We start from the raw sequence: 27,669 nt of genomic DNA, 5'->3' as shown, positions 1-27,669 counted from the left end.
CAGGTTTTTTTTTCTGGATGTGATTATACAAAATTCCAAAAACAATATTATGAAGAGATTTTTGTTAATTTCTAACAAATTCTTGAGTTGTTTCTCCTATGTCACTGTCACTAAATCATTTTGAAAACTTTGCTTTGGAGCCTTAAAGTGTTTCCAGGGATCTGGCTCCCTGACCCAGGCAAAGGCTCTCTTGAATTTTTGAACACTTCATCTTGAATTGTGCTCAATGTGTTGGACTAATGTGATGTACATTGTCTCTCTTAGAAAAGTTATTTTGGTTTTACACTAATGCTTTACTAATTCAATAGCCATGTATCAAATAAATTAATTAAATATCTTTGTTGAATCTCAAAAAAAAAAAAAAAAAAACAAACAAAAACAAAAACAAAAAAAACCTCTGAAAGCCTTCTCAGGGCGCTCAGGCGCCCACTAGCAGCGCTCAGCAGCCACCGGCAGTGCGTCCTTCCGCAGAGGTTTCCTTTTCTCTGTTCTCAGATCGCCTTCCTGTGGGGCATCTCGCGCCGCTGCCTGGAGCGAGCTGCTCCTGCACTTGCTTCAACGTCTCAACTGCAGTTACACAGACGGGCTCCATGACACTGGAGCCATGTTACTTCTTGTGGTGCTTCTCACCGGACTTGGTGGGCTGCACGCAGGCCGCAGTGAGTGCACACATTTGTCCCTCTCCCAGCCTGGGCTTCTGAGTGTGGACTGTGTTCATTTAGCCGGGGGGGGGGGGGGGGGGGGGGGGGGGGGGGGGGGCTCTCCCTTCCCATCCCAGATCCAGGCCAGATCTCCCACGCAATTTCTCCTTGCCGCTTGCTTCTACCAAAAAGTGAAACCAGAAAGGCTGCCTCTGGTGGAGAATATTTTCACTTCTCTGGGACAGCGTTCTTATCTGCATAATGGACAAAACTGTGTCTCCCTCACCCACCATCCCATACAAAATTCTACTAATCACCATGAAGAAACTCAATGATTTTCTAATTTGGAAATTGCAGATTATTCCTATATCTGATAATCTACATGCTTTCCTGCAAATGACCTCCCTTTCTTAACCAGTTTGTTTTCTCATTTCTGCTCCTGTCACAACACTAATTTGGTACTAAGTACTTTAGCTAGCTGTCAAACTGCAGAAGTGTGTGTGTGTGTGTGTGTGTGTGAGAGAGAGAGAGAGAGAGAGAGAATAAAATGAGAGAGTCACAAGAAAGGGTTTAGAAATTTGGAGATAAAAATGACTAGAAAAATGGTAGAAAGGAAGAGATGTGTAGATTATTTAATGTAAAGAAAGAAATGCAGAAATAGACTTAGCATTAAATAATGTAAAATCACAGGTACTAAAATAAAATCACTTATTTTTATTTTTAGAGTCGCACAAAAGCTTTCTTCACACCACTGTTCCTGAAAGGATTTCATCAACAGATGCAAAACACGATCGAGAAAATAGAGTAATTGGGGATTATATAATTATTATATCATATTATTATATATGCAAATTTAATTTATATTTTAGTTACACATTAGGATTCATTTGACATAATTATAAAAGCATGGAATATAATTTACTTGAATTATAAGAGGTCTCAGTAATAGACAAAGTATTTCTACTTTTTCTTCCCTCTCCTCTTTCCCCCTGTTCCCTTCCCTGTACTCTACTGACCTGGGAATAATATTTTTAAACCTTAGATTATGTTAAGTTGCCTTTTTAATGTGACAACACTACTGCAGGAGGCAGAGATGACAGCTTAGAATAGTTTCACAGAAGAACATTTCAATGTGTGTGAATATGCATGAGACTTTATTTCTTTGAAGATGAAGGACTTTAGGGATAAGAATCCACAAATATGGAAATTAAGTGGCTAACAAAACTGAATTTCCCCCAAGACAGGATTAAGGTAATGTGAGTGAGGTGAATCATGAAATTTGTCTTTGGCATGGGTGAACTGGTGGGTTCTAAGTCAAAAGATAACAGTTGACATCAGGTAAGTGTTCCCCCAGAAATGTAATGATGCAAAATAATGGGTGCTTTATTACTGGTTCAGGATCCTGAATCCTCAGATATACACCTAGGGAAGCAAATAAAATGGTTACATATTATTGTTAATTCTGTCAGTCTTTTAAAATATAAGTACTAGAGTAGGGGGGATAGGAAGGGGAACAGAATAGAATAGACATTATGACTGATGTATGTACATTCCATGTATGTATTATGTGTCAAAATACATTCTGCTGTTATGTATGACTAAAAAAAATAAAAATAAATCGTATGGTAAAAAAATATAAGTACTAAAAAGTACATAATTTAACATATATTATTTATAAATCTTACTGAAATTTTTGGATACTCTTGTTATAGATTGCTTATATCATTACAATAGAAGGAAAACCATATTTTGTTCATCTTAAAAAGCAGTAAGTAATTCATCTTTTCAAATTTTAATTCTTTGGTTTCTTGATTGTAAAACTTAGTTATGATTAGAATCATTTCAATTCAAATATATGGATACCTATTGTATATTGGGTATTGAGCAAAGTACTAGACAGAAAAAAGAATAAAATATGATACATAGTCAAATGTATAGTTCAAGGAGATACATTAATAGAGAAAATTTCTATTATAGTATTTTATTATGATAAATGTATAAGTAGTATTGTTTGGAAATCAAAGAAACCTTATTAGAAAGAGGTAAGAGATAACTTGTGCATTGAGAGAAGATATATAGCTAGCTATGTGAAGAACAGCAGTAGGAATGGGGTGCGGGAGTGGTGCTGGCATTCCATATAGAGAGAAAATCATTTACAAAATAAGTACATGTGAGACAGAGTGTTGTTGTTGTTGTTTTTGATATGCAAAAATTCAATGTGAATTACTAAATAATAAATTTTTCTGAAGGATAGAGGTAACAGATTCTGAAAAATAAGGTTGGAGTCTGAGGATATTGGGAGACAAAAATAGCTTTACTCATGTACTTGTATAGTCAAATTGAGTCTTACAGGGGTGAAAAACTGAAGGTAGGGTGACTAATAACATAACTAATAGTTTAGGTGAGTGATGATGGTGCATCACCAATTATAGCACTGCAAAGAAAAATTCAGTGAACCTCAAGACAGATTTGATAGAACAATTGAGAAACAGTGGGGAACCTCAGATATAATTTAGTTGTTGCTCAAGAAAATGGATAGCTTATGATGTAACCAAATGAGGGATATGAACAGGGGATATGAACAAGGGAGATACTTGTATGAGGAAAGTGTGAGTTTTAGTGCATATAACATATCCAAGTGGATTTTTCCTACTGGACAGATAAATATAGGCATAGGGATATAGATTTACCAGTAAGTGGTAATTTGGCTATATTGATATTTTTGATGAGAGTTATGTTTATGAACAGATTAGTGGCTAAAGTCTAAGCCTAGAGAAAGACCAATATTTCTGTGATAGGTAGAAAAAAAATGTAGCTAACATGGAAGATGAAACTGGAGCAGCCAGTGAATTAGGAAGAGAAGCAGAAGGATGAAGTGAATGTAAATTAAATGATTGGACTGAGTGGTCCTGATTTTCAAATAGAAGTCAGAAGTTGAATATGGCAGTGCATTTTAAATCTTTTGGATTTGACCTATACATGACTATGGATATTTTACAGAGAAGTTTCAGGGTGACTAATAATTGACAAAGTGGAGTATATGTGTTAGACTACTGATTTAGTTAGCTTTTTCACTGTTGTAACCCAAAGACATGACAAGGACAATTTTAAGGAGGAGACATTTATTAGGGGGTTCACGTGTCAGAGGTCTCAGTAATACACAACTGGCTCTATTCTGGTGGGGGGAGGGCATGCTGAGGTGAGGCAGAACATCAAGGCAGAAGAGTGTGGGGAAGGAAAACAGGTCAGACATGACAATTAGGAAGGGGGAGGGGGAGATAGATAGATAGATAGATAGATATGGGGAGAATGCTCTACTCACCAGGGACAAATTATATATCCTAAAGCCATGAACCCCAAAACCTACCACCTCCTGGCACACCCTACCTACCTACAGTTAACACACAGTTAATCCCTATTATGGTATTATTCCACTGATTGAGTGTAAGACTCTCATAACCCAATCATTTCACCTCTAAGCTTTCTTGCATTGTCTCATACATGAGCTTTTTGGGGACACCTCACATCCAAACCATAATAATTATTCTTTTGATAAAATTTGTTAAGAATTGAAAAATATAGGGCAAAGGGCCAAGGGAGAGTTATTTAGAATGGTAATGACTTGAAAATGCCATATTCAACTTCTAACAATAGAAGTTTTTTTAAAGATAGAGTGAGAGAGAGGGAGAGAGAGGATTTTTCAATATTTATTTTTTAGTTATTGGTGGACACAACATCTTTGTTTTGTATGTGGTGCTGAGGATTGAACCCGGGCCGCATGCATGCCAGGCGAGAGCGCTACCGCTTGAGCCACATCCCCAACCCCTAAAGAACTGCTTTAAATAAAAAGAAGTAATCCTCTGGAAGTGAAGGAGTGAGGACTGGCACATGGAGAGTTTCTGGAATGATTGATAGGAGTGGTGTTAAGTATTTGAATGATTACTGAGAGGAATAAAAGAAAATTTTAACCAATATCTAAATGAATTTGGTGCATAGCTAAGCTTAGTTTATATGAATTTGTAGTGAAAGAAAACAAATCTTTTAAAATTTAGTCCTAATGCTACATTTCAATTTTGAGATTCAAGAGTAACATATGAAATCAATGAATGATAAAGACAAAGATTTGAAAGTTCTATGCTAGAAATGGGGCCTACATGATTTTACCTTTATATGTTTAGCAATTTGTTTTTTCATTAACTTGCATTTTAGTATTATAACTTGAGTTGGAAATATTTGGAGAATAGTTTATAAACAGTTGATTGGCCAAACTTTGAATTCCTCAACCCATAGAAAATTTGCATATGAAGAGTATTTTTTTCTACTTTTTCTGTTTCGTTTGAGCATGTTTTTATTTTTGCCTAGATCGTTTTTATCTCCATCATCTCTTATTTATTCTTATGACAAAAATGGCACCGAACATTCTGAGCCTTTGTTAGCTCAGGTAAGTTTTAGGATTTTTTAATATTAATAAATATAAATGTCATACTGGGAAGTAAATTTTAAAAATAAATTTATCCACTTGTTTTACTTTATGTATTTTTGTTTTTCAGATGAATTGCAATTATAATGGATATGTTGCAGGTTTTATAAATTCTCTTGTGACACTCAACACTTGTTCAGGACTCAGGTTGTTGATAATTTAAAGATATTCAATTTGCCAGTCTTTGAATTACAAATTAATTCTTCATATATGTTTTCTCACTCTATAATCACCTTTATATTTCAATTCCCTAAGGATGAATCAGAATAACTAATAAAACCACATTGGGACCCTAGCAGCATTGCTCCCTGATGAGAGGCTTTGTTGATACTGAAAGGATCTGCTGCTTATTGACTTTGATGAGTCTGGAGTATAGGGAGTGTTGGTCTCTCCATAACTTTTTTAGTTTGCCCGAATTCTGTTTTTGTCCTTTTTAAATTTTTTAAAAAAATCTAATTTGTTATATATGATAGCAGAATATATTACAATTCATATCACACATATAGAGCACAATTTTTCATATCTCTGGTTGTACACAAAGTATATTCACACCATTCATGTCTTCTTACATGTACTTAGGGTCATGATGTCCATCTCATTCCACCATCTTTTCTACCCCCATTCCCCCTCCCTTCCCCTCCCACCCCTTTGCCTTATCTAGAATTCGTCTAATCCTCCCATGCCCCCCCTCCCCAACCTCACTATGAATCATTCTCCTTATATCAGAGAAAACATTTGGCATTTGGTTTTTTCGGATTGGCTAAAACTTCACTTAGCATTATATTCTCTAACTCCATCCATTTACCTGCAAATGCCATGATTTTATTCTCTTTTATTGCTGAATAATATTCCATTGTGTATATATGCTACATTTTCTTTATCCATTCATCTACTGAAGGGCATCTAGTTTGGTTCCACATTTTACCTATTGTGAATTGTGCTGCTATAAACATTGATGTGCCTGTATACTTCTCTAAGATTTCATCTCACTCCAGTCAGAATGGCAGCTATTAAGAATACAAACAACAATAAGTGTTGAGGAGGATGTTCGGGAAAAGGCACACTTATACATTGCTGGTGGAACTGCAAAATGGTGCCACCAATATGGAAAGCAGTATGGAGATTCCTTGGAAAACTGGGAATAGAACCACCTTTTGACCCAGCTATCCCACTCCTCAGTCTATACCTATTTCTTAATTTTGTACAATAATTGCCAATTGTACAATGCCTTAGAACAATAGACAGTTTGGTTCTGCATGCAATCATTTTTAGACATGTAGTATCTTCAGTTCAGCACACATGAACATTAGGTATCAGAGGAGAGTTAGTGTTTCAGAGAAAAGGTACCCAAGACTAACAGACCCTGCAGATTTGCTCTGAAAATCTATACACTAGAAGGGGGTCGCTCACCTGTGTAAGAACTCAAATCCATGCCACTATTTGCTTTTGGTAAAATAATTAAATATATTTGTAACAGAAAGCAAAATACATTGTGATGTAGTAGTCTGTTTCTGATATGAAACCTCAAAGACCAAAGGGATAAAGTTGAAAAACAAAGGTGACATTGAAATCTTAAAAAAAAAAAAATCAAAAAAACAAATCTGGCCAAAATTTCTCATTAGAAATATAGTTTTGGTAGAATCATTTCAGACTTTCTTTGAATTATTTTAACATTCAGGGGAATAATGCAATTCAAAGATGTTTCATATGGAATTGAACCAATTGATGCTCTATCAGGATTTATACACATTATTTATGAAGAAAAAAGTAATCAAATTAATATTCCTCACTCGGGAAAAAGAGTCATTTATGCTGAGTCTGATGAACCACTGCATGAAGGAAAAAAAGCTATACCTGTAAGTGTTAACTCTTTTATTTCCACTTATTTCATATAATTTTGTTGAGAAGTGCTTTCAGAGCTGAATTTGTGACTTGCAAATGTTATCATTATTTTACTTTTCATGAAGGACTTGAATGACTGTTAAAATTATTAGAGAATGAATTTGTGTTCGTTGGTATGCTTGAAAAAAGGGAGATGTGAATATAGGACTGAAAACATTAATTTTCCTACATGGGCTTATACATAAGTAATATAAAATATGCTGTTTCCTCCATTATAGATAATTTAGATAAAAACATAAGTCTTTGTTTCAAGAGAATTCAAAATGGAAAATTTTAGTGATTTACATAAGGTACATGTAAAACAAAGTGATGAATTTTTCCTCCACAGAGACCTATAAACTTGCCACAAATAACACAATAGGCTGTAGTGAACTGCCACTGATGGTAAACTTTAGTAATTTTTTTTCTAAACTAAAAGTAGTTTCTTAAAAATTGGTAGTAGAAAATGTGCCCACATAGATGGTTAGTAGGATAATTATCACAAGGATAAGAAAAATAATTCTCTAGATTATAGACCTACATATTCATTTTAATTATTACAAAAGTAAGATACCTAGATATATAGCTTGGAAAGTCTAACTGAAAACTCTTGCTATCACAATACTTTTTGAACTGTAATCCTCTGAATAGTACATAAATTTTCTATTTGTAAACTGGGCCTGACATTATAGTTAGCAGTTGCACATTATTACCTCTGGATATAATTTCAGTACAATGTAAAGTTTCATAAGTTTCTCAAGACTCATGTTGTGTGTTTTTCAGAAAAATGAATATTCCTCATCATTATTCCCTCGGTATCTTGAATTGCATATTGTTGTGGATAAAAATCTGGTATGTCCTATTTTATACATTATATTTTCAAATTATTTGACATTTATCTTTAAGTTCAGTGATACTGTGAAAAATTCCATCCATTTATTTTGCATTTTTAATTAATCCATTTAAAAAATTATATGTAAGCAGTTTTTGTTAATCTATTTTGTATATAGATAGAATCTGTTACTTTTGCAAGATAAGCATCTTATTTCCTGAAGCTTGTTGGCTACTTTTTTATTAGTTCTTTTTAGTTATACATGACAATAGGATTCATTTTGATGTAAGTATAAAAGCATGAAATATAATTTGTTCTGATTCAGTTCCCAGTGCTTCCCCTTTTCCTCCCCCGCTCCTTATTATGTTCCCTTCCCTTGTTTCTACTGATCTTTCTGTTATTTCTTATTGTTTTTTTTTTTTTCGTACTGTGCATTGAACAGAGGGGGCACTCGACCACTGAGCCATATCCCCATCACTATTTTGTATTTTATTTGGAGACAGGTTCTCACTGAGTTTCTTAGCGCCTTGCTTTTGCTGAGGCTGGCTTTGAACTTGTGATCTTCCTGCCTCAGCCTCTGTAGTCTTAGGGCTCCCAGCACTATTTTTAAAAATAATTGGCTACTTTTCTTTTGTCAGAGGATTATACCCTCCAGGAACGGATATGTTACAACTCCCTCAAAACTCTCAACCCCTATCTAATAGTAATATTTAACTGCATTAGTCTAATTGGAAGGGAAGTCTACACAACAAATATGCCACTTATTTCAAGCAAAGGGAGAAAACAAGTTATCTGTTTTCTTCTTAGTTCTAGATATATTAAAGGAAAAGAAAAACAAATGAACAAAATTCTCATATTGAGAATTCATGACTATACTTCAAATCTTATATAAATTTAGATTTTGATTATATATTAATCCATGAGGTTACATTTTTCCAAGATTGGTAAGAACTGAGGGCGTCTGATGGAAGAAAATTTTATTTTTTTCTTGAAAATAAAAGAATAATTTTTTTTTAAAAGTTGGTGCGTGACCTTGAGAGAAGCTGGCCAAGGAATCCCAGATGAATTTCTGGCCCATAACTGATGACATTGATGTTTAAAAAAATGCAGCTTTTAAGAAGGATACCTCATGATTCCTACAGATTAGTATCAGCAATATATGAACTCATAATCCATAAGGAAATAATTTACTTTGAAAAGTGGTTAGCAAAACAAAAAGCAATGGATTTAATTTTTTTTAGTCCCAGGGTTTGAATCCAGAGGCATTTAACCACTGAGCCACATCACAAAGCCCTATTTTTATTTTTTATTTTGAGACAGAATCTTGCTAAGTAAGATTAGAGCCTTGCTAAATTGCTAAAACTTGCCTTGACTTATGATCCACCTATCTCAGCCTCTCATGCTTCTGGGATTACATGCGTGAACCACCATGCCCAGAAAAACAGTGGATTTAGATCCACAAAACAATCAGATATTAAAAATTGAAGATACAGCTTATCAAATCTTTTCTTTCCCTATCTCTCCTATCTCCCTATCAATCCACTTCCTCTATTTTACTGATGTCTGTTTTATTTCCATAGGATTCCCTCACTTTCTCTCCCTTAGATTGTTCTAGCTTTCACAAATGAGAGAAAACATTTGAGCTGGGATCCTGCCACAAGCCTATAATCCCAGCAGCTTGGGAGGCTGAGATGGGAGGATTTTGAGTTCAAAGCCAGCCTTAGCTATGGTGAGGCACTAAGCAACTCAGTGAGACCCTGTCTCTTAATAAAACACAAAATAGAGCTGGGGATGTGGCTCAGTGGTCGAGTGCCCCTGAGTTCAATCCCTGGTACCAAAAAAGAAAAAAATAGAAAGAAAAAGAAAACATTTGGCCCTTGAGTTCTGGGTCTGACTTATTTCATTTAGCATAGTGTTCTTGAGTTTCATCCATTTACTAGAAGATGCCATACATTTCATTCTTTATGACACAATAAAACTCCAATGTGTATATATGCACCACATTTTCTTTCTTTTCTGTTGGTGACACAAGCCTCTGTGTGGTGTAGCTCATGGGCTTTTTATCTGTCCTCATTGATGAAGATGGAATGTCAGCTGTGGTTGTCTGAGCTCCCATGCAGGTTGTGTTGGGTGCTTGGTCAGGGCTAACACTCCCTGGGAGTGATGAGCTCTCAGCTCTGGCGCTTCCTATTCCCCTTGTCTGCTGTGATGGGGAGGGGGTTCAGTAACTTCCAGATAGTAGTTATCTCTGCAAGTTTCTTTTAGACTGATCATTGAGATATGCCATCTCAGAGGTATTCCTGCTGGTTTTATTTGTTGCTGTCTGAAGGTGGGGAGAAGCTGTATTGATTTAATTTCTTCTAGGGAGGCTGGCTAGCTGTGGTCACTGCAAAATGGTTGCCGTGCCCAGCATAGCTTTCAGAACCCAATTTGAGTTAAGCTGCTTGATCTTCTTCACTGTATTTGCTTATCTTATCATGTTTTAACTTGGTCTGCTTTTCTTTTGAACTGTCATTAAGGGAGTTAGCTTATGTGCTTTTCCTCTTCCTCTTTCTTTCTTTGTTACTCCTTTTATCTGATCCCAACCTGGTCCAGATTCAGGGTTCAGGAATTTTGTTCTTATTTTCTTCCCTGGTAACCAGACTTCAAGTCTCAAACTGTCCAGTCATAACCCCACTAGGTAGTTGTTCTTTCACTGCTTCCTTTCTGGACTGTGAGGGGTTGGGGTTTGCTACTTAGATCTGCTCTGCCATCTTCCTCAATTCTTAAAAAACAAACAAAAAACAACTCCACCCTTTCTTGTAATCAAGTGGGGTTGAGGGTCATCAGTAGAATCCCTCTTGTTTCTGTGTACTGGCCTTTCCTGGATGCTCAGTTGGTCTAGCCCAAGGTGGTTTGGCCTCTCCCTAAATACTCAGTCTTCACCAAGGAACCCAGAATTGAAGTGAAATGAAGAGTCAGACAGCATTGTGACTGTGGAGTTGTGGGAAATGAGTCTAAGATTTAAATCCTGGGTGCAGTCAAAGTGCAAGAGCAGGAGCTAAGAGAAATGGAGAGGTTCCACGGAAGGTGGGGGAAAGATAGGCAGCTGCCCAGCTTCTGGAACAGGATTCCTACAGGATCTCCAGCTCTGTGGTCCATGGTCAGTTGTTTTTGCAACTTGTCCAGCCCAAGCCCAGGTTTGTCCCAACTCTGTAGTTGATGTGTTGTTCAAAATGAATTGGGGGAGGGGACCTAGAAAGGGTAGTCTGTGCCTACAAACCTCTCCCTGGAGAAAGGGTAGCCCAAATACCTCACCCACAATCATTGTCTTGTGGTCAGGAACTGAGGAACTCTAGCCCCAAGCTCCTGTGTTATGCTTATGGCCAGGAATGTGGCAATTTTGTGTCACACACTGAAGTCCATGGCCTGCTGAGACCAGCTCAGCATTGGTTATGTCCAAAGTCCATATTGCTATGGTTCTTACTGCTGAGGTATTATAGTGGCCTAAGACCACTATAATTGGCCACATGTGATGCCAACCATAATAGCCATAGTTAACCATAACCATGTGTTAGTATGTTTATAGTATGTGTTCTCTTACTACAGTGGATTTATGCTAGAAAGTATTATCAAAAAGATTATTATTATTATTATTATTATTAATATTATCAAAAGATTCATGTCTTTTTGGAATTAAGCTTCTTAATAACCTATGATCAGAGAAAAGAGTAGAAACTAGAAAAAATATGTGTCCAGTATTAATATCAATTTCATAAACTCAGTTAAAGCCTTCATTGGCCATTAAGTGAATACTGGGAAAATAGGAATAGTGAGGATAAATAATCAAGACATTTATGTCAAGACAGTAGAAATAAAAGAAAAAGTTAAACCAAAAGAAAGTAGAACACAGGAAATAAGGTTAGGGAGCACAAGTTATGGATATAGAAAAAAGAGAAATCATTTGAAATCTGAAGTTTGGTACAGTAGAAAACTAATAAAATTGATAAACCAATGGTGAGATTAGTCAAGAAATTTATCCTTTTCTATTAAAAAAATATAAGAAATAAAAATGGGAAAATGAGTACAAATCCTATAGTCTATAAAGAATGTCAAGGGTTATGATAAGCATTTCTTTTTTGGTGGGGAAAACTTGAAGATTTAGATATGATGAGAAGAGTCCTTGAAAATTACAGTTTACAAGGGCTGATAGTGAGACAGGATCTCACTGAGTTGTTTAGCACCTTGCTTTGGTGAGGTTGGCTTTGAACTTGTGATCCTCGTGCCTCAATCTCTGGAGCCACTGGGATTACAGGTGTGCATCACTGCGCCTTGCTGTTCTCTCACTTTTATTATACTAAAACCAGACACTGTTGTCTCTTACCTGGCTTCCTCATCTTCTTGTGAAGCTAGATTGGTACATGAATAGCTGTTTGAATTCATATCTGTATGAGAATGTAATAGACCTAGCACCTTGGTTACCATCTTGTTCCCAAAGTTAAGAGCATTGAACATTGCTACAATTATGTTATTGAATTTTTTTTTGTTATTAATGATGTATCATTATTTTCTAGATTACAGTTGGAAGGGATGTGATATATTAATTACATCCACCAGTTTTTAAAAAATTTTTATTGGTGCATTATACATAATAGAGGAATTCACTGTGTTGTATTATAAGTGAACATAAACATAAACTCATTTTTAAAAATAACTTATCTTTTTCAGTTTGATTATATGGGCTCTGACGTAAAGACTGTAACACAGAAGGTCATTCATGTCATTGGCCTTGTTAACACTGTAAGTTTTAAAAAATTGTTTCATTTATATATTTTTTAAAAATATAGGTAATATGAATTAATGTGTATAGTAGCTTGCTGTGCCCTTGAAGACTTTCTGTAACCAAAATATCATATTAAATATGCTTTTATAAAAGTTCAATTGAATGTTCAAATTTACTTAAAATTTCTCATTTTATCTTTGACCCATAGATGCTTGCTCAGTTAAAACTGACTATCATACTATCTTCTATTGAAATCTGGTCATATAAAAACAAAATTTCTACTGTAGGAGCTCTTGAGAATGTGTTATTTAGATTTTTAAATTGGAAACATGACAACTTTAAATTTCATAATAACATTTCATATTTATTTGCGTAAGTACAGTGTTTTACATTTCATAATACTAAAGGGATAATCCAAGGTTACCTTATATGTTAATAAGGAAAATAAGCATGTTTCACATATATATGTTGTTCTACTAATTTGATGGATGTCATGGGATATGAAAAAACATAAGCTAAAGTCCTTGTCATCAAGTTAATATGAGATAAACTTAAAATTTTTATTGAAATATATGAAACTACCAAATGTACAATATTTGTAAAGTACTGTAATGAACACTTGAAATTTTGATGAGAAGGGAGACTGCATGTTATTACTGCCACAATAAAATTAAAAAACTGAGCAATAATGAAAAAGTAAAATCAAATAAAAGGAAATGAAATAACTAAAAGAGCTTAAGCATGAGCGATACAATTTCTTTGATTTCCTTTGGCTTATAAACTTTTACTCCCTGTTATATCTCTCCATTCTTGTCACTTATCTAATTAATTCTTATATTTTTATTTTCTAATGAAATGAATATATTAAATTATCATACTATCTAGGCTCTAATGTAAAAAATATCTATTCATCTTTAGTGACTAAGTTAAAAATTAGGTCAGAGAAAATTGAATTTTTAGGCTGCAAGTATAAAGTGAACCAGAATGAAAACTATAACATTAGTGCAATGACATTTTGCATAAATTATTAAGTCTCATCCTTTATATTTCTAGATGTTTCAAAATTGATATATTGAAATGTTCTTAATGTTGAAACTTGGAAAAAAACTTTATTAAGCGTAATTGAGGGTAGCATGTTGTTTGACAACAGTAAATATTCAACAATATTTGCTATTATCTTTAGTAATACTACTTTAAATACACTTATGAGTAAACTTATTGTTTTTTAGCTTTGTGAAACATTCTGCCTCTGTAGGTATTACATTTCCAGGAAAAGTATGTGAAAATAATTTTGATGCAGGAATTGCTCTGGTATGTAATCATTATCTAATTTGCTTCCACTATTTTTATGTTCAAAATTTCCTAAGTATTTTAAATCATGAATAAATATATTGCTAATATTTTACAAATTCTTGTATAGCTTTTATATTAGTACTTGGGAACACTAAGATTAAACATAGCTTTAAAAAGATAATATTGGATAGTCCGTCTGCTCCTCAATATCAGATTTTTTTTTTTTTTTTTTTAAAAAGCATATTTGGTCTTTGTAAGTCAAATTTTCAAATTTTAACTTTTTGAACATTGGTATGCTAGTCCTCAATATTAATTATATAACCACTGCAATTTTAGGTTCATCCTTTAGTTTTGATTTTCTAGTTTAATTATTGGTATACATTATATACTATTTATTTTAAAAATTAGTATTTTTAATAGGTAATTAGTATATTATTGCATTATGTTTGGGAGGAGCAGAATGTTGTACTAAAGATCTACTATTGAATATTACTATTTTGTGAGGTTATGTTTTACTATGTTTATAGAATAATCTGACACTTCCTAGACACTTGTTTTTATTTCTCCATCTTTGCTTTTGTTTATCTCTCAACCAGTATTTGAGAAGTAACCATCAGCACTTGTTTGGATTATTGGTGCCATTGAAAATAATGTTTTAAATTTTTTTTTGAGGTCTGATTTCTAAAAATTTGTTGTTATTAGTTATGCATGATAGTAGAATGTATTTTGACATATCATACATGCATGGAATATAACTTCCCATTCTTGTGATTGTACTTGATGAGAAGTTACACTGGTTGTGTATTCATATATGAACATAGGACAGCTAGGTTAGATTCATTCTACTGTGTTTCTCATTTTGATCCCCCTTAATTCCTCCTATTTCCCCCATCCAATTCAGTGAACTGATACTCCTACCTCTCACCACCTATTGTGAGTCAGCATTCTCATATCAGAGAGAATATTTGGCTTTTGGCATTTGGGGATTGGTTTACATCACTTAGCATGATAATCTTCATTTCCATCCATTTATCAGCAAATGCCATAATTTCATTCTTCTTTGTGGCTGAGTAATGTTCCATTGTATATATGTACCACATTTTCCTTATCCATTCATCTGTTCACATCTGTTCAAGGAACCTAGGTTGATTCCATAGCTTGGCTATTGTGAATTGAGCTGCTATAAACATTGATGTGGCTGCACCACTGTAGTATACTGTTTTTAAGTCCTTTGGATATAAACTGAGGAGTGGGATAGCTGGGTCAAATTGTGGTTCCATTCCAGGTTTTGTGAGGAATCTCCAAACTGCTTTCCATATTGGCTGCACAATTTTGCAGTCCCACCACCAATGTATGAGTGCACCTTTTCCCCACATCCTCACCAACATTGATTGTTACTTGTATTTTTTCTTTGAGTGACAAATTTATTATTTTAATTAGGTATATATGACAACAGAATGCATTTTGATTCATTATACACAAATGCAGCACAACTTTTCATTTTTCTGGTTGTATAAGATGTAGTGTCCTACCATATGTGCAGTCATACATGTACCTAGGGTAATAACGTTCATCTCATTCCACCAACGTTCCTGCCCCCATGCAAGCTCCCCAACCCTCCCCTTTGACTAACCACAGTTCCTCCATTTTCCAATGTCCCCCGCCTGCCATTATGGATCAGCATCCACTTATCAGAGAGAACATTTGGCCTTTGGTTGTTTGCATTGGCTAACTTCACTTAGCATGATATTCTCCAACTCCATCCACTTACCTGCACATGTCATAATTTTATTCTCTTTTAATGCTGAGTGATATTCCATTGAGTATATACACCACAGTTTCTTTATCCATTCATAAATTGAAGGGCACATAGGTTGCTTCCATAGTTTAGCTATTGTGAATTGAGCTCCTATAAATGTTGGTTTGGTTACTATAGTGTGCTGATTTTAAGTACCTTGGTTGTAGAGATGGGAGAGGTTAGCTGCTTCAAATGGTGGTTCCATTCCAAGTTTTCTAAGGAATCTCCATACTGCTTTCCAGATTGATTGCACCAAATTGCAATCATATATGCATATAGGGTAATAATGTCCAATTTATTCTATTATCATTCTTATCTCTGCTCCCTTTATTCCCCACTGTCTAGTCTAAAATACCTCTATTCTATCCACCCCCATACCATTGTGCATCTGCATATCAGAGAAAACATTCGGTCTTTGGTTATTTGGCCTGGCTTATTTCACTTAGCATATATTCTCCAGTTCCATCCATTTTCTGGCAAATGCCATAATTTCATTCTTTTTAAAGGTTGAGTACTATTCCATTGTGTATACCTCTGAGTTCTTGATTATTTCTTTTGCTGTGAAGAAGCATTTTAGTTTTATAAAAGCTTATTTATTAATTCTCAATTTTTCTTCTTGTGCCTTAGGAGTCTTGTTGAGGAATTCGGTTCCTAAGCTGACATGATGGAGATTTGGGCCTACTTTTTCTTTTATTATGTGTAGTTTTTCTAGGTCCTTGATCCACTTTGAGAAGAGTTTTGTTCACTGTGAGAAATAGGGTTCTAATTTTATTTTATTACACAAGGATTTCTAGTTTCCCCAGCACCATTTGTTGAAAATCTATCTTTTCTCCAATGCATATTTATGGCACTTTTGTCTAGTATGAGATAACTGTATTTATGTGGTTCTGTCTGTATGTCTTATCTTCTATACCAGTGTATAATTTAAAGTCTGGTATTTTGATGCTTCCTGCTTTACTTGCTGAAGATTGCTTTGGCTATTCTGGGTCTCTTATATTCCAAATGAATTTCATGACTGCTTTTTCTGTTTCTCTGAAGAATGTCATCAGAACCTCAATAGTAATTGCATTAAATGTATATAGATAGTTCTTTTGGTAGCATGGCCATTTTTACAATATTAATTTTGCCTATTCAGAATCATGGGAGATCTTTCCATCTTCTAAGGTCTTCTTGGATTTTTTTCTTTAGTGTTCTGTAGTTTTTATTGTAGAGGTTTTTCACCTCTTTTGTTAGATTGATTCCCAAATATTTTATTTTCTTTGAGGCTATTGCGAATGGGATAATTTTCCATCAGTTGATTCATCACTGGTATATTGGAATGGAATGATTTATGAGTGTTAATTTTATATCCTGATACATTGCTGAATTCATTTATGAGTTCTAGAAGTTTTCTGGTGGAGATTTATGGTCTTCTAAATGTAGGGAATTATATAGTCAGCAAATAAGGATAATTTGAGGTTTTCTTTTCCTCTTTCTTCTAATTGCTCTGGTAGGTTTTTCAGTACTGTGTTGAACAGAAGTGGTGAAAGAGGGTCTCCCTGTCTTGTTCCAGTTTGCAGAGGAAATTCTTCCAATTTTTCTCCTTCTAGAATGGTGTTTGCCTTGGGTTTATTATATATAGCTTTTATTATGTTGATGTATGGTCGTATCATCCCTAATTTTTCTGGTGTTTTGGTCATGAACGGATGCTGTAGTTTGTCAAATGCTTTTCTTGCATCTATTTATAGAATCATGAAATTCTTGTCATTAAGTCTATTGATGTTTACATTTATTGACTTCTATATGTTGAACCAACCTTGCATGCTTGAGATGAACCCCATTTGAGTATGGTGCACTATCTTCTTAATACATTTTTGTATGCAATTTGCCAGTATTTTATTAAGAATTTTTTGTATCTATGTTCATTGGGGATATTGGTCTGAAGTTTTCTTTCCTGATGCATCTTTGTCTGGTTTTGGTATCATGGTGATCAAATTAATTTGGAAGTGTTCCTTCCTTTTCCGTTTCATGGAATAATTTGAGTAGGATTGGGGGTAGTTCTATTTAAAGTTCAGATAGAACTCAGGTGAGAATCCCTCTGGTCCTAGGCTTTTGTTTGCTGGTAGGCTTTGATGACATGTTCAATTTCTTTGCTTAAAATTGATGTGTTTAAATTTTCTATGTCCTCCTGATTCAATTTGTGTAGGTCATATGTCTCTAAAAATTTGTTAATGTCTTCCAAGATTTTCTAATTTATTAGAGTATACATTTTCAAAATAGTCTGATTATTTTTGTTATTTCAGTGGTGTCTTTTTCATTATAAATTTCAGTAAGTTTTCTCTCACATTATTAGGTTGGTTAAGGTTTTACCAATTTTATTTATTTTTTCAAAGATATAACATTTTGTTTCATTAATTTTTTGTTTTAGTTTCTTTATTTCTCCTCTGATTTTCATTATTTGCTGTCTTCTGCTGCTTTGGGTGTTGATTAGTTCTACTTTTTCTAGGACTTTGAGATATAATGTTAGGTTATTTATTTGGTGACTTTCTATTCTTTTAGTGAATGAGCTCAATACAATGAACTTTCCTCTTAGACCTGCCTTCATAGTATCCCAGAGATTTTGATATACTGTATCACTATTTTCATTTATAGTTAAGTAAAATTTCATCCCTGATTTCTTCTGCTATTCATTGGTCATTCAATATGGTATTATTTTGTCTCCAAGTATTGGAGTAGGTTCTATTGTTTATTTTATTGTTGGTTTCAGATTTCAATCCATATGACCTGATAATAATGAAGGTATTCTCTCTCTCTCTCTCTCTCTCCCTCTCTCCCTCCCTCCCTCCCTCCCTCCCTCTCTCTCTCTCTCTTTTTCAGTGTACTTGCTAAGAGTTTCTTTGTGGCCTAAGATATGGTCTATTTTATGGAGATCCATTTGTTACTTAGATGGTTTTCAGTCACTGATGGATTAAATTTTCTATATGTATCTGTTATGTTGTGTCTAAATTATTAATTGTATTTTGGGGTTCTATAGCTTCTTTTTTTGTTTGTTTTTCTTTAGAGAATCTATCCACTGGTGATGGAGTTTTGTTAAAGTCATCCAGTTTTACTGTGTTGTTGTCTATTTGATTCTTGAAATTGAGAACAGTTTGTTTGATGTATGTAGAATCTCCATTGTTTGGGGCATAAATATTTACAATTGTTATGTCTGGTTGATGTATAATTCCCTGAAGCAGTATAAAATGTCTTTCTTTGTCTCTTCTGTTTAACTTTGGCTTGAAGTCCACTTTATCTGATATGAGGATAATAAATCCTGTTTGTTTACAAAATCCATGTGAATGATATGTTTTTCCCATCATTTTAGCTTCAGTCTGGATGTCATTATCTATGGAGATGAGTCTTATGGAGACAGCATATTGTTGCATCTCATTTTTTAATCCAATCTTCTAGCCTATGTCTTTTGATTGATGTGTTTGGGCCATTTATATTCAATATTTTTATTGAGAAATGATTTTTATTCTATGTCATTTTGAGTTATTTTTGGTTTTTTAGTTTGAATTAGTTTCTTCTTTGATTGACTATTCTTCTAGTTGTACTTCCTCCCTTTGGTGGTTTTCACTTTTATGTTTCATTTCTTCATGTAATATTTTATTAGGTATGTTTTGTAATGCAGGCTTTCTAGTTGTGAATTCTTTTAACTTTTGTTTATCACAGAAGGTTTTTATTGCTTCATCAATTCTGTAGCTTAATTTTGCTTAGTGTAATATTCTTGGCTGGCATTCATTTTCATTCAGAGATTGGGTATATGTTATTCCAAGACGACCTCTTAGATTTGAGGTCTTGGAATAATATATACTGATTTCATTCCTTATACCATCTGTTACTTAGCAGATCAGGTTAACTATGTACATTCTAAAAACCTTTCTTTGACATTTCTTTCAGTGTGGTGTCAGTGGATTCTGTTATTAGAGCATCTTGATTTGTTTGGGATGATTTGTTCTTTTGCTTTTTCATGTTGTTTGTGTGTCTACCCATCTATGAATGTGGACTTGACATAGTAGTGTTTCTGCCTTGTGGACTTATAGTGTCCCTGATAGTTTCCAGTACCTCACCATTTAGGGTGGGTACAAATAATATCAACAACCAATGCAAACAATATACAGCATTAAACCAAATAGCTCCTGCTATGACATCTACAATGTTAATTGTCACAATGAACAGAAATAACATGATCAGTTATTGCCTACAATAAAACAGTAAGTTTGCAAAAGAGTTTACAATTTCAAATGGTGGATAGGGAGACAGTAGAAGTGATGTAGGTTGTAATGTTTATGAGGAAGAAGGAGAGAAGATAGAAGTAAAGAATTAAAGCTAGAATGAAAGAAAGAATAGTAGAGATTGTTAGCAGAAAAAAAGAAAGAAAGAGAATGAAGGGAAACAGATTAGTGAGAGAAAAAATATACATAAGGTGAAAATTTTAAAAATTAAAAATAAAAATAAAATGATCAATCATCTTTGTCTTCAAAATACTGGTCAATAAAAAATAACTGGCTTCAAATAGGTAGAAATGAGAAAAAACAAATATGCATATGTACGAAGGTCCATGAATCATTAAGATCATAATTAAACAGAGAAAAGAAAAAAAGGATCTCAATGAAAAATTAAAGAATTTTTGTTTTTGGAGTTCAGAATATTATCAGCTTCCCTTCTCAACAGTGTTACATGGGCTTGTCTGGAATTTGAAGCTTGCCTTCACCCTTGGGGGCAGGGGTTGCTGGAGTGAGAGAGGTAATCTCATAGGTGAAACTCCTGGAGGTGGTTTAGGCTTAGGTAGGCTCCAGGCACTTTGATGAATGCCACTTGGTCTGGAGATTTTAAATCAGTGCACCTCTAGGGCCCAGAAATTGTTGGTCCACACTGGAAGACTACACCATAGGGATCTCCCCTGTGTTCCACTCATGTGGTGAAGGAGTGAATTCTTAGGCCACTCTGTCATCTGTGGATCTCATGTTTCTTGGTCTCTGGTTCAGTCTGCAAACTCAATTTCTTCTGTCCCTGCTCTTTCAAATTCCCAGCCAGGCATGCCTCTCCCAGCCATTCCTGCAAGCAGCCATATTGGAGTGGAAGGGCAAAAGCAGGTGGGTTTCCACAACCAGTATTCTATGTAAACCCCTTTCCATGTTTGATTTTTCTCCTGGTTACATAAGTACACTGTATGTCTTGCAGTGTGATTTTGCCAGGCTTGTATTTGAGACCGAACTCAGGTTCCCCTAGTTGCCGGCCCCAATTCCTTGGCTGCAAAATGGTTCTTTCCTGTGACCTCTGCACAAGGTTGGGAGAGATGCAGGTTCTTTCCTGCACAAATATATTGTGCATCATGCCTTTCAGTTTAATTGGGCTGTGTCTTTGATCTCTAAACTCTTCATATCCAGACATGATTCGGGCTTCCTAAAAATGTGGATTCCTTTAATTCTCCCTTATCCCCTCACTTTGCTTGTGGAGGGACTGCTCTGGCTATTGCTTCCCACTGTGGCAGTGGAGGTGGCACTGGAGGTTTCTTCCTTATTTAATTAAATCCAACTTCCAGAGTCCCTAATATTCTTTATGCTGAGTATTAAATTACAGTAAAGTTCTCTGCTCCCTTTTTTGTTTACCCACCTTGTTGAGAAGCTGCCTATCTGTTTTTTGGTTTCGCACCATGGAGCAACCAACTTGCTCCACCTTGAAAGCCCCGTTGGATGTGTTTTATTTATTTTTCTTGTCTGATTGCTCTTGCTTGTATTTCCAACACTATGTTGAAGAGAACTGGTGAATGTGGATATCCCTGCCTTGTATCTGATATCAGAGGAGAAGCTTTCAGTTTTTGTCATTGATTATGATGTTACTTGTGGGTTTTTCAAAAGTTGCCAGTGGAGGCAGAAGTGGTGTCTCCAGCTACTGCTACTTTTAAAATCTAGGTTTGGATGGGTTATGATAGAACTGGAAGGCGCTATATCTGTGAAACTATTTATCCTGAATTTAGCTGAAATTACTGGAATAAACTTCTACTTTAGAGGCAAAATGCTGCTGGTTGGGCAAGGCTGACAAAAGCAACAGTATATGAGAAGAAAAGAATCTCTTCTTCCTTCCATCTATCAATAATTTGGTGACAAAAACATAGGAAACATAATCTTCAGTATCTTTGTCTCATGATCTATAGAGTATAGAAGGGTGAATTTGAATCTGCTTTGCTCTCTTTTCTAATGCTTGTACTAATTTTATGTATCTTATATATTATTTTTTTTCCTTGAGATTCCTAGGGATCTTAGCTAATTTGTATTTTTTACCAATCAAAAGTGAACAATATTTTCTTTTTTGGAGAGTAGAAGAAATGGAGTGTGCAAGGTTTGGTAAAAAAATATTTCCTGTACTCCATTTATTTCTTAATTAATTTTAATCACAAGCTGGGATGGGAAAGGAGGGCTTGCATGGGTTCAACAGCTTTCCAGAATATGAAATAACTAACTCTCCTTTGAGGGTAGACTGAAATGTGCAATGCATTAATGAAATCTTGGAATAGAATTACACAAGATGTGAATACAATGAGGCAAGGATGATTGAGACCCATTTTAGAAGCTGCCTACTAGAGAAGGAATGTAAAACTGATTATTAAAATGAAATATTAAAGTAATGCCAATGTGATGTTTGAGGTCATTGGATTTGCTGGGATCACTTGGGTTGTCAGTAATTAATAGTATTTTGAAATTAAATTTAATTATTATTTTGACTCATTCATTATCATTGGGTGGCCAGCACCTCACCAGGGAACTCTTGCCTGCTCAGAGGAATAAAACGTATGAAGAACTTAAAGTCTAAAATAATTAGTAAAGAACAAAAAACAGAGTCAGAATTAAAGTTTTAAAGGATGGAGCACCTGATAAGTTCTGCCCACACAGGAGCTGGATCTGGACAACTAAAAAATGGCTCCTGTGGCTTATTTAAGATAGTACATCAAAGGCAGGGATACGATTTTAGGGGCGTAGTCTTGCTTAGTGATGTCTGGCAGTCAGCATATTGATTGGCATCTTGGCAGGTCATACCCATCTCTGAGAGGCTGTGGGCTGCAGCAGGTCATCTCATCTCCCATGCTGTGTGTGACCTGGGGCAGGGCTGAATAGGACTTAACAATGTAGCTGGGTGGTCTTGTCCAGAGGAAATTTCCAGTGGACATTCCCAGACACAAGATTCTCCTATTCACTAGGCTGTGGTGCCAGTGTAGTCCACACATAGCCCATGGATGGCTCTCAACAATTCATGTTGAATAAGTCTACCTGAAAAGTTTATATAACCCTACGATAACTTACATCTACACAGGGGCCTTGAATATGTTAATAAGTTTAAAAATGAGCTTTAAATATACTAATTTTTCATTATAGTTAATATTTCTTTATTTTATAACATCATAATTCTTAATAAAAGTTTTTTTTCTTCATGTTTTTAGTATTCAGAGGGTTTATCCTGGGAGTCATTTGCTGTCACTATTGTTCAGTTGCTCGGAGTTACTATTGGATTGGATTATGATAATAGTGCCCACTGCTATTGCTCAGGAGAAACATGCACAATGACACCAAAAGCAATGTAAGATAATGTTATTTGTTATATGTCTTTTTAGCATTATATTTGTACTAATCAAATTAAAGTGATTTGCAATGATAGAACACTACCCAAAATGACTTTGGAATTAAATTTCTTTTCAAATGTGAATAGAACACTTACCAAAATAGGCCATGTGCTGTCAGGATTCTCTATGCCTGGGGAAATCCTTCATCTTTCCTGTTTGCTGGAATCTGGATTGTATTTTTTTCTTGTGACCAGTTTAAGGACACCCTCTATAATCAAACAATGTAAATTTTGAAATTGTAGTTATTGTGAAAGATCCATATACTGAAAACTATAATACATTGGTGAAAGAATTTGAAGAAGACACAAATAAATGGAAACACAGTCATTGCTCATTAAAATTCTCATTAAAATGTCTTTAATATCCAAGCAGTCTACAGATTTAATTCAATCCATATTAAAATTCCAATGACATTTTGTTTTTTATTTGTGGCTGAGTAGTATTTTCATATACATATGACATAGTTTCTTAATTTATGTATCCATTGAACACAAGTTGATTCTGTATATTCTTGGCTATTATGAATAATGCTGCAATAAACATGTGAGTGCAGATATCTCTTCAGCAAACTAATTTCATTTCCTTTGGATATATACCCAGTAGTGGGATTTCTGTGTCATATGGTAGTTCTATTTTTAATTTTTTGGGGAACCTCCAGACTATTTACAATAATGGTTACTCTAGTTTTAGTTTTCACCAACATAGTACAACAGTATATCCAACCCAACATTCTCATTTGTACTGTTTGCCTTTTGTGTTTTCTTCTTGATATTTATTTTATTATTATTTTGATTGACACATAGTGTTTGTACAAATTTATGAGGTACATTATGATGTTTTGCCTATATCGGGCATTGTTCAACTTTGAGTAATTGGCATATCCATCATCTTAGACTTTTATTGTTTATTTATGGTGAATGCATTCAAAATCCTCTCTTCTAAGTGTTTTGAGATATATTAATCCATTGTTTCTCATTATATTCACCTTTCCATGCCAGAAAGGATCAGAACTTATTCTTTCTATCTAACTGTAAAATTGTATTCATTAATGAGCCTTTTACTATCTCCCCTTTCCTCTGTTCTTCCAGCCTCTGGTAACCACTGTTCTACTCTGAATTTCTATGACATATTTTTTTTTTGTATTCTAGTAATAAATAAGATGATGTGATGTTTGCCTTCCTATGCCTCACTCATTTAACATAATGTCCTACATTGTAAATGAATTTCATGCTTTCTATAGCTGAATAATATTCCATTGCAAAAATATGCTATATTTTCTTTACCACTTCATCTATTGATTAATGTTTAGATTGATTCTATATCTTGGGCAGTGGAGAATAGTGATGTAATAAACATGGGAGTACAGGTATTATTATTATTGCTATCATTGTTGTTATTTTTATTGGTACATTATGGTCATACAGAGTAGTGGGATTCATTATGTCCTATTCATATGTATACATGCACATGACATAATTTGATCCATCTCAACCTAGTATTTTTCCTTTCACTTCCCATGATCCACTTACTCTACTGATCTTTCTTTTTGTTTTTTAAATTTGTATTAATACATGACGGTAGAATGCATTTATGCATTATATCATACATAGATGGGATATCATTTCTTATTTTTATGAGTATACATGTTGCAGAATCATATTGCTCATGTAGTCACATATACACATAAAGTAATAATGTCTGTTTCATTCTGCTCTCTTTAGTGTCCCCACATCCCCTCCTCTCCTGCTCCTATCACTTCCCTCTACCTAATCTAAGATAATGCTATTCTTCCCTAGTGCCCCCCACCTTATTGTGAATTAGCATCCATATATTGGCCTTTGGTTATGTGGGATTGGCTTATTTTACTTAGCATGAGATTCTCCAACTCCTTCCATTTACTGGAAAATTCCATTGTTTCACTCTTCTTTAGAGCTGAGTAATATTCCGTTGAGTATATATACCACATTTTTTTATATATTCATCTATTGAGGGACACATAGGTTGGTTCCATAGCTTAGTTATTGTGAATTGAGCTTATATAAAGATTGATGTGGCTGTAGTATGCTGATTTTAAGTCCTTTGGGTATAAACCAAGGAGTGGGATAGCTGGGTCAAATGGTGGTTCCATTCCCAGTTTTGTGAGGAATCATCATACAGCTTTCTATATTGGCTGCACCAATTTGCAGTCCCACCAGCAATGTATGAGTGTACCCTTTTCCTCACGTCCTTGCCAATGTTTATTGTTGCCTGTATTCTTGATGATTGCCATTCTCACAAGAGTGAGATGAAATCTTACAGTAGTTTTGATTGGCATTTCTCTAATTGCTGAAGATATTAAACACTTTTTTATATATCTGTTGATCAATTGTATTTCTTCTCCTGTGAAGTGTTCTGTTCAGTTCCTTAGTCCATATATTGATTGGGTTATTTGTTTTTTGGTGTTTTTTGAGTTCTTTATATATCTAGAGATTAATGCTTTATCAGAGGTACATGTGGTAAAGATTGTCTTGCAGTCTGTAGGCTCTCTCCTCACATTATTGATTGTTTCCTTTGCTGAGAATTAATTTGAATTCATCCCATTTATTGATTCTTGATTCTACTTCTTGCGCTTAAGAAATCTTGTTAAGTCAAATCCTAGGCCGACATGGTGAAATTTGGGCCTATTTTTTCTTCTATTATGTGCATGGTCTCTGTTCTAGTGCCTAAGTCTTTGGTCTACTTTGAGTTGATTTATGTGCAAGGTGAGAGATAGAGGTTTAATTTCATTTTTGTTACATATGGATTTCCAGTTTTGCCAGCACCATTAGTTGAATAGGCTATCCTTTCTTCAGTGAATGTTTTTGGCACCCTTGTCTATTATGAGATAACTGTATTTATGTGGGTTTGTCTCTGTGTCCTCTATTCTGTACCATTGGTCTCCAAGTCTGTTTTGGTACCAGTACCATGTCATTTTTGTTATTATAGTTCTGTAGTATAGTTTAAGTTCTGGTGTTGTGATGTCTCCTAATTCACTTTTCTTGCTAAGGATTGCTTTAGCTCTTCGGTGTCTCTTATTTTTCCAAATAAATTTCATGATTACTTTTTCTATTTCTATATGAAGTATGTCTTTGGGATTTTAATAGAAATTGCATTAAATCTGTATAATGCTTTTTGTAGTATAGTCATTTTGACAACATTAATTCTGCCTGTTCAGGAGTAGAGGAGATCTTTCCATCTTCTGAGGTATTTTTCAATTTCTTTCTTTAGTGTTCTGTAGTTTTTGTTGTAGAGGTCTATCACCTCTTTCATTGATTCCCAAGAATTTTTTTTTTGAGGTTATTGTAAATGGTGTAGTTTTCCTCATACCTTTTCAGAGGGTTTGTCACTGCTATACAGAAATGCCTTTGATTTATGGGTGTTGATTTTATATTCTGCTACTTTGATGAGTTCATTTATTAGTTCTAGAAGTTTTCTGGTGGAATTTTTTTACATTCCTGGGATGAACCCCACTTGATAGTGGTGCACTATCTTTTTGATATGTTTTTGTATTTGATTTGCCAGAATTTTATTGAGAATTTTTGCATCTATGTTTATCAGAGATATTGGTCTGAAATTTTCTTTCTTTGATGTGTCTTTATCTGGTTTTGGTATCACAGTGATATTAGCCTCATAGAATGTGTTTGGAAGAGTTCCCTTTTTAATATTTCATATAATACTTTGAGGAGTATTGGTGTTAATTCTTCTTCGAAAGTCTTGCAGAACTTGACTGAGAATCCATCTGTTTCTGGGCTTTTCTTGCTTGATAGGTTTCTGATGGTGTTTTCTATTTCATGACTTGAAATTGATCTGTTGAAATCAGGTATGACCTCCTCATTCAGTTTGGGTAGGTCATCTGTCTCTAGAAACTTGTCTATGTCTTTCAGATTTTCTATTTTATTAGAGTATAAATTTTCAAAATCGTTTCTAATTATCTTCTATACCTCAAGTGTTTCTGTTGTGATATTTCCTTCTTCATCTTGTATTTTGGTAATTTGAGTTTTCTCTTTGTTATCATGGCCAGGGGTTTACCTATTTTATTTATTTTCTTCAAAGAACCAACTTTTTGTTTTGTCAATTTTTTCAATTGTTTCTTTTGTTTCAATTTCATTGATTTTAGCTCTGATTTTAATTTTTTCCTGTCTTCTATTGCTTTTGGTGTTGATTTGTTTTTCTTTTTCTAGGGCTTTGAGATGAAGTGTTAGGTCAACAAGTGACTTTTTTTTTCTTTAATGAATGCACTCAGTGCAAAAACTTTCCTCTTAGTACTGCCTTCATAGTGTCCCAGAGATTTTGATATGCTGATCTTCCTTCTATTATGAACACCA

General features: G+C 34.5%; 1 protein-coding gene across 1 annotated transcript in view; it reads left to right on the top strand.

Moving 5' to 3' along the window:
- Positions 1-583: 583 nt before the first annotated feature.
- The window catches only part of LOC114095858 (disintegrin and metalloproteinase domain-containing protein 5-like), a 98,833-nt gene continuing 71,747 nt past the window's right edge, over positions 584-27,669 (top strand). Inside the window, exons 1-11 of the mRNA XM_071609217.1 lie at positions 584-659; positions 1,366-1,445; positions 2,354-2,409; positions 5,004-5,082; positions 5,192-5,268; positions 6,800-6,977; positions 7,786-7,854; positions 12,542-12,613; positions 12,805-12,968; positions 13,826-13,907; positions 23,147-23,283. Coding sequence (XP_071465318.1) covers positions 605-659; positions 1,366-1,445; positions 2,354-2,409; positions 5,004-5,082; positions 5,192-5,268; positions 6,800-6,977; positions 7,786-7,854; positions 12,542-12,613; positions 12,805-12,968; positions 13,826-13,907; positions 23,147-23,283 — 1,049 coding nt within the window. The 5' untranslated portion in view covers positions 584-604. The remainder of the gene's footprint in view (positions 660-1,365; positions 1,446-2,353; positions 2,410-5,003; positions 5,083-5,191; positions 5,269-6,799; positions 6,978-7,785; positions 7,855-12,541; positions 12,614-12,804; positions 12,969-13,825; positions 13,908-23,146; positions 23,284-27,669) is intronic.

The sequence above is a fragment of the Marmota flaviventris genome, chromosome 3 (assembly GCF_047511675.1).
Source record: "Marmota flaviventris isolate mMarFla1 chromosome 3, mMarFla1.hap1, whole genome shotgun sequence".
Lineage (NCBI taxonomy): Eukaryota > Metazoa > Chordata > Mammalia > Rodentia > Sciuridae > Marmota > Marmota flaviventris.
Note: the sequence above shows the minus strand (reverse complement) of the source record. Positions and strands in the feature narration are given on the sequence as shown.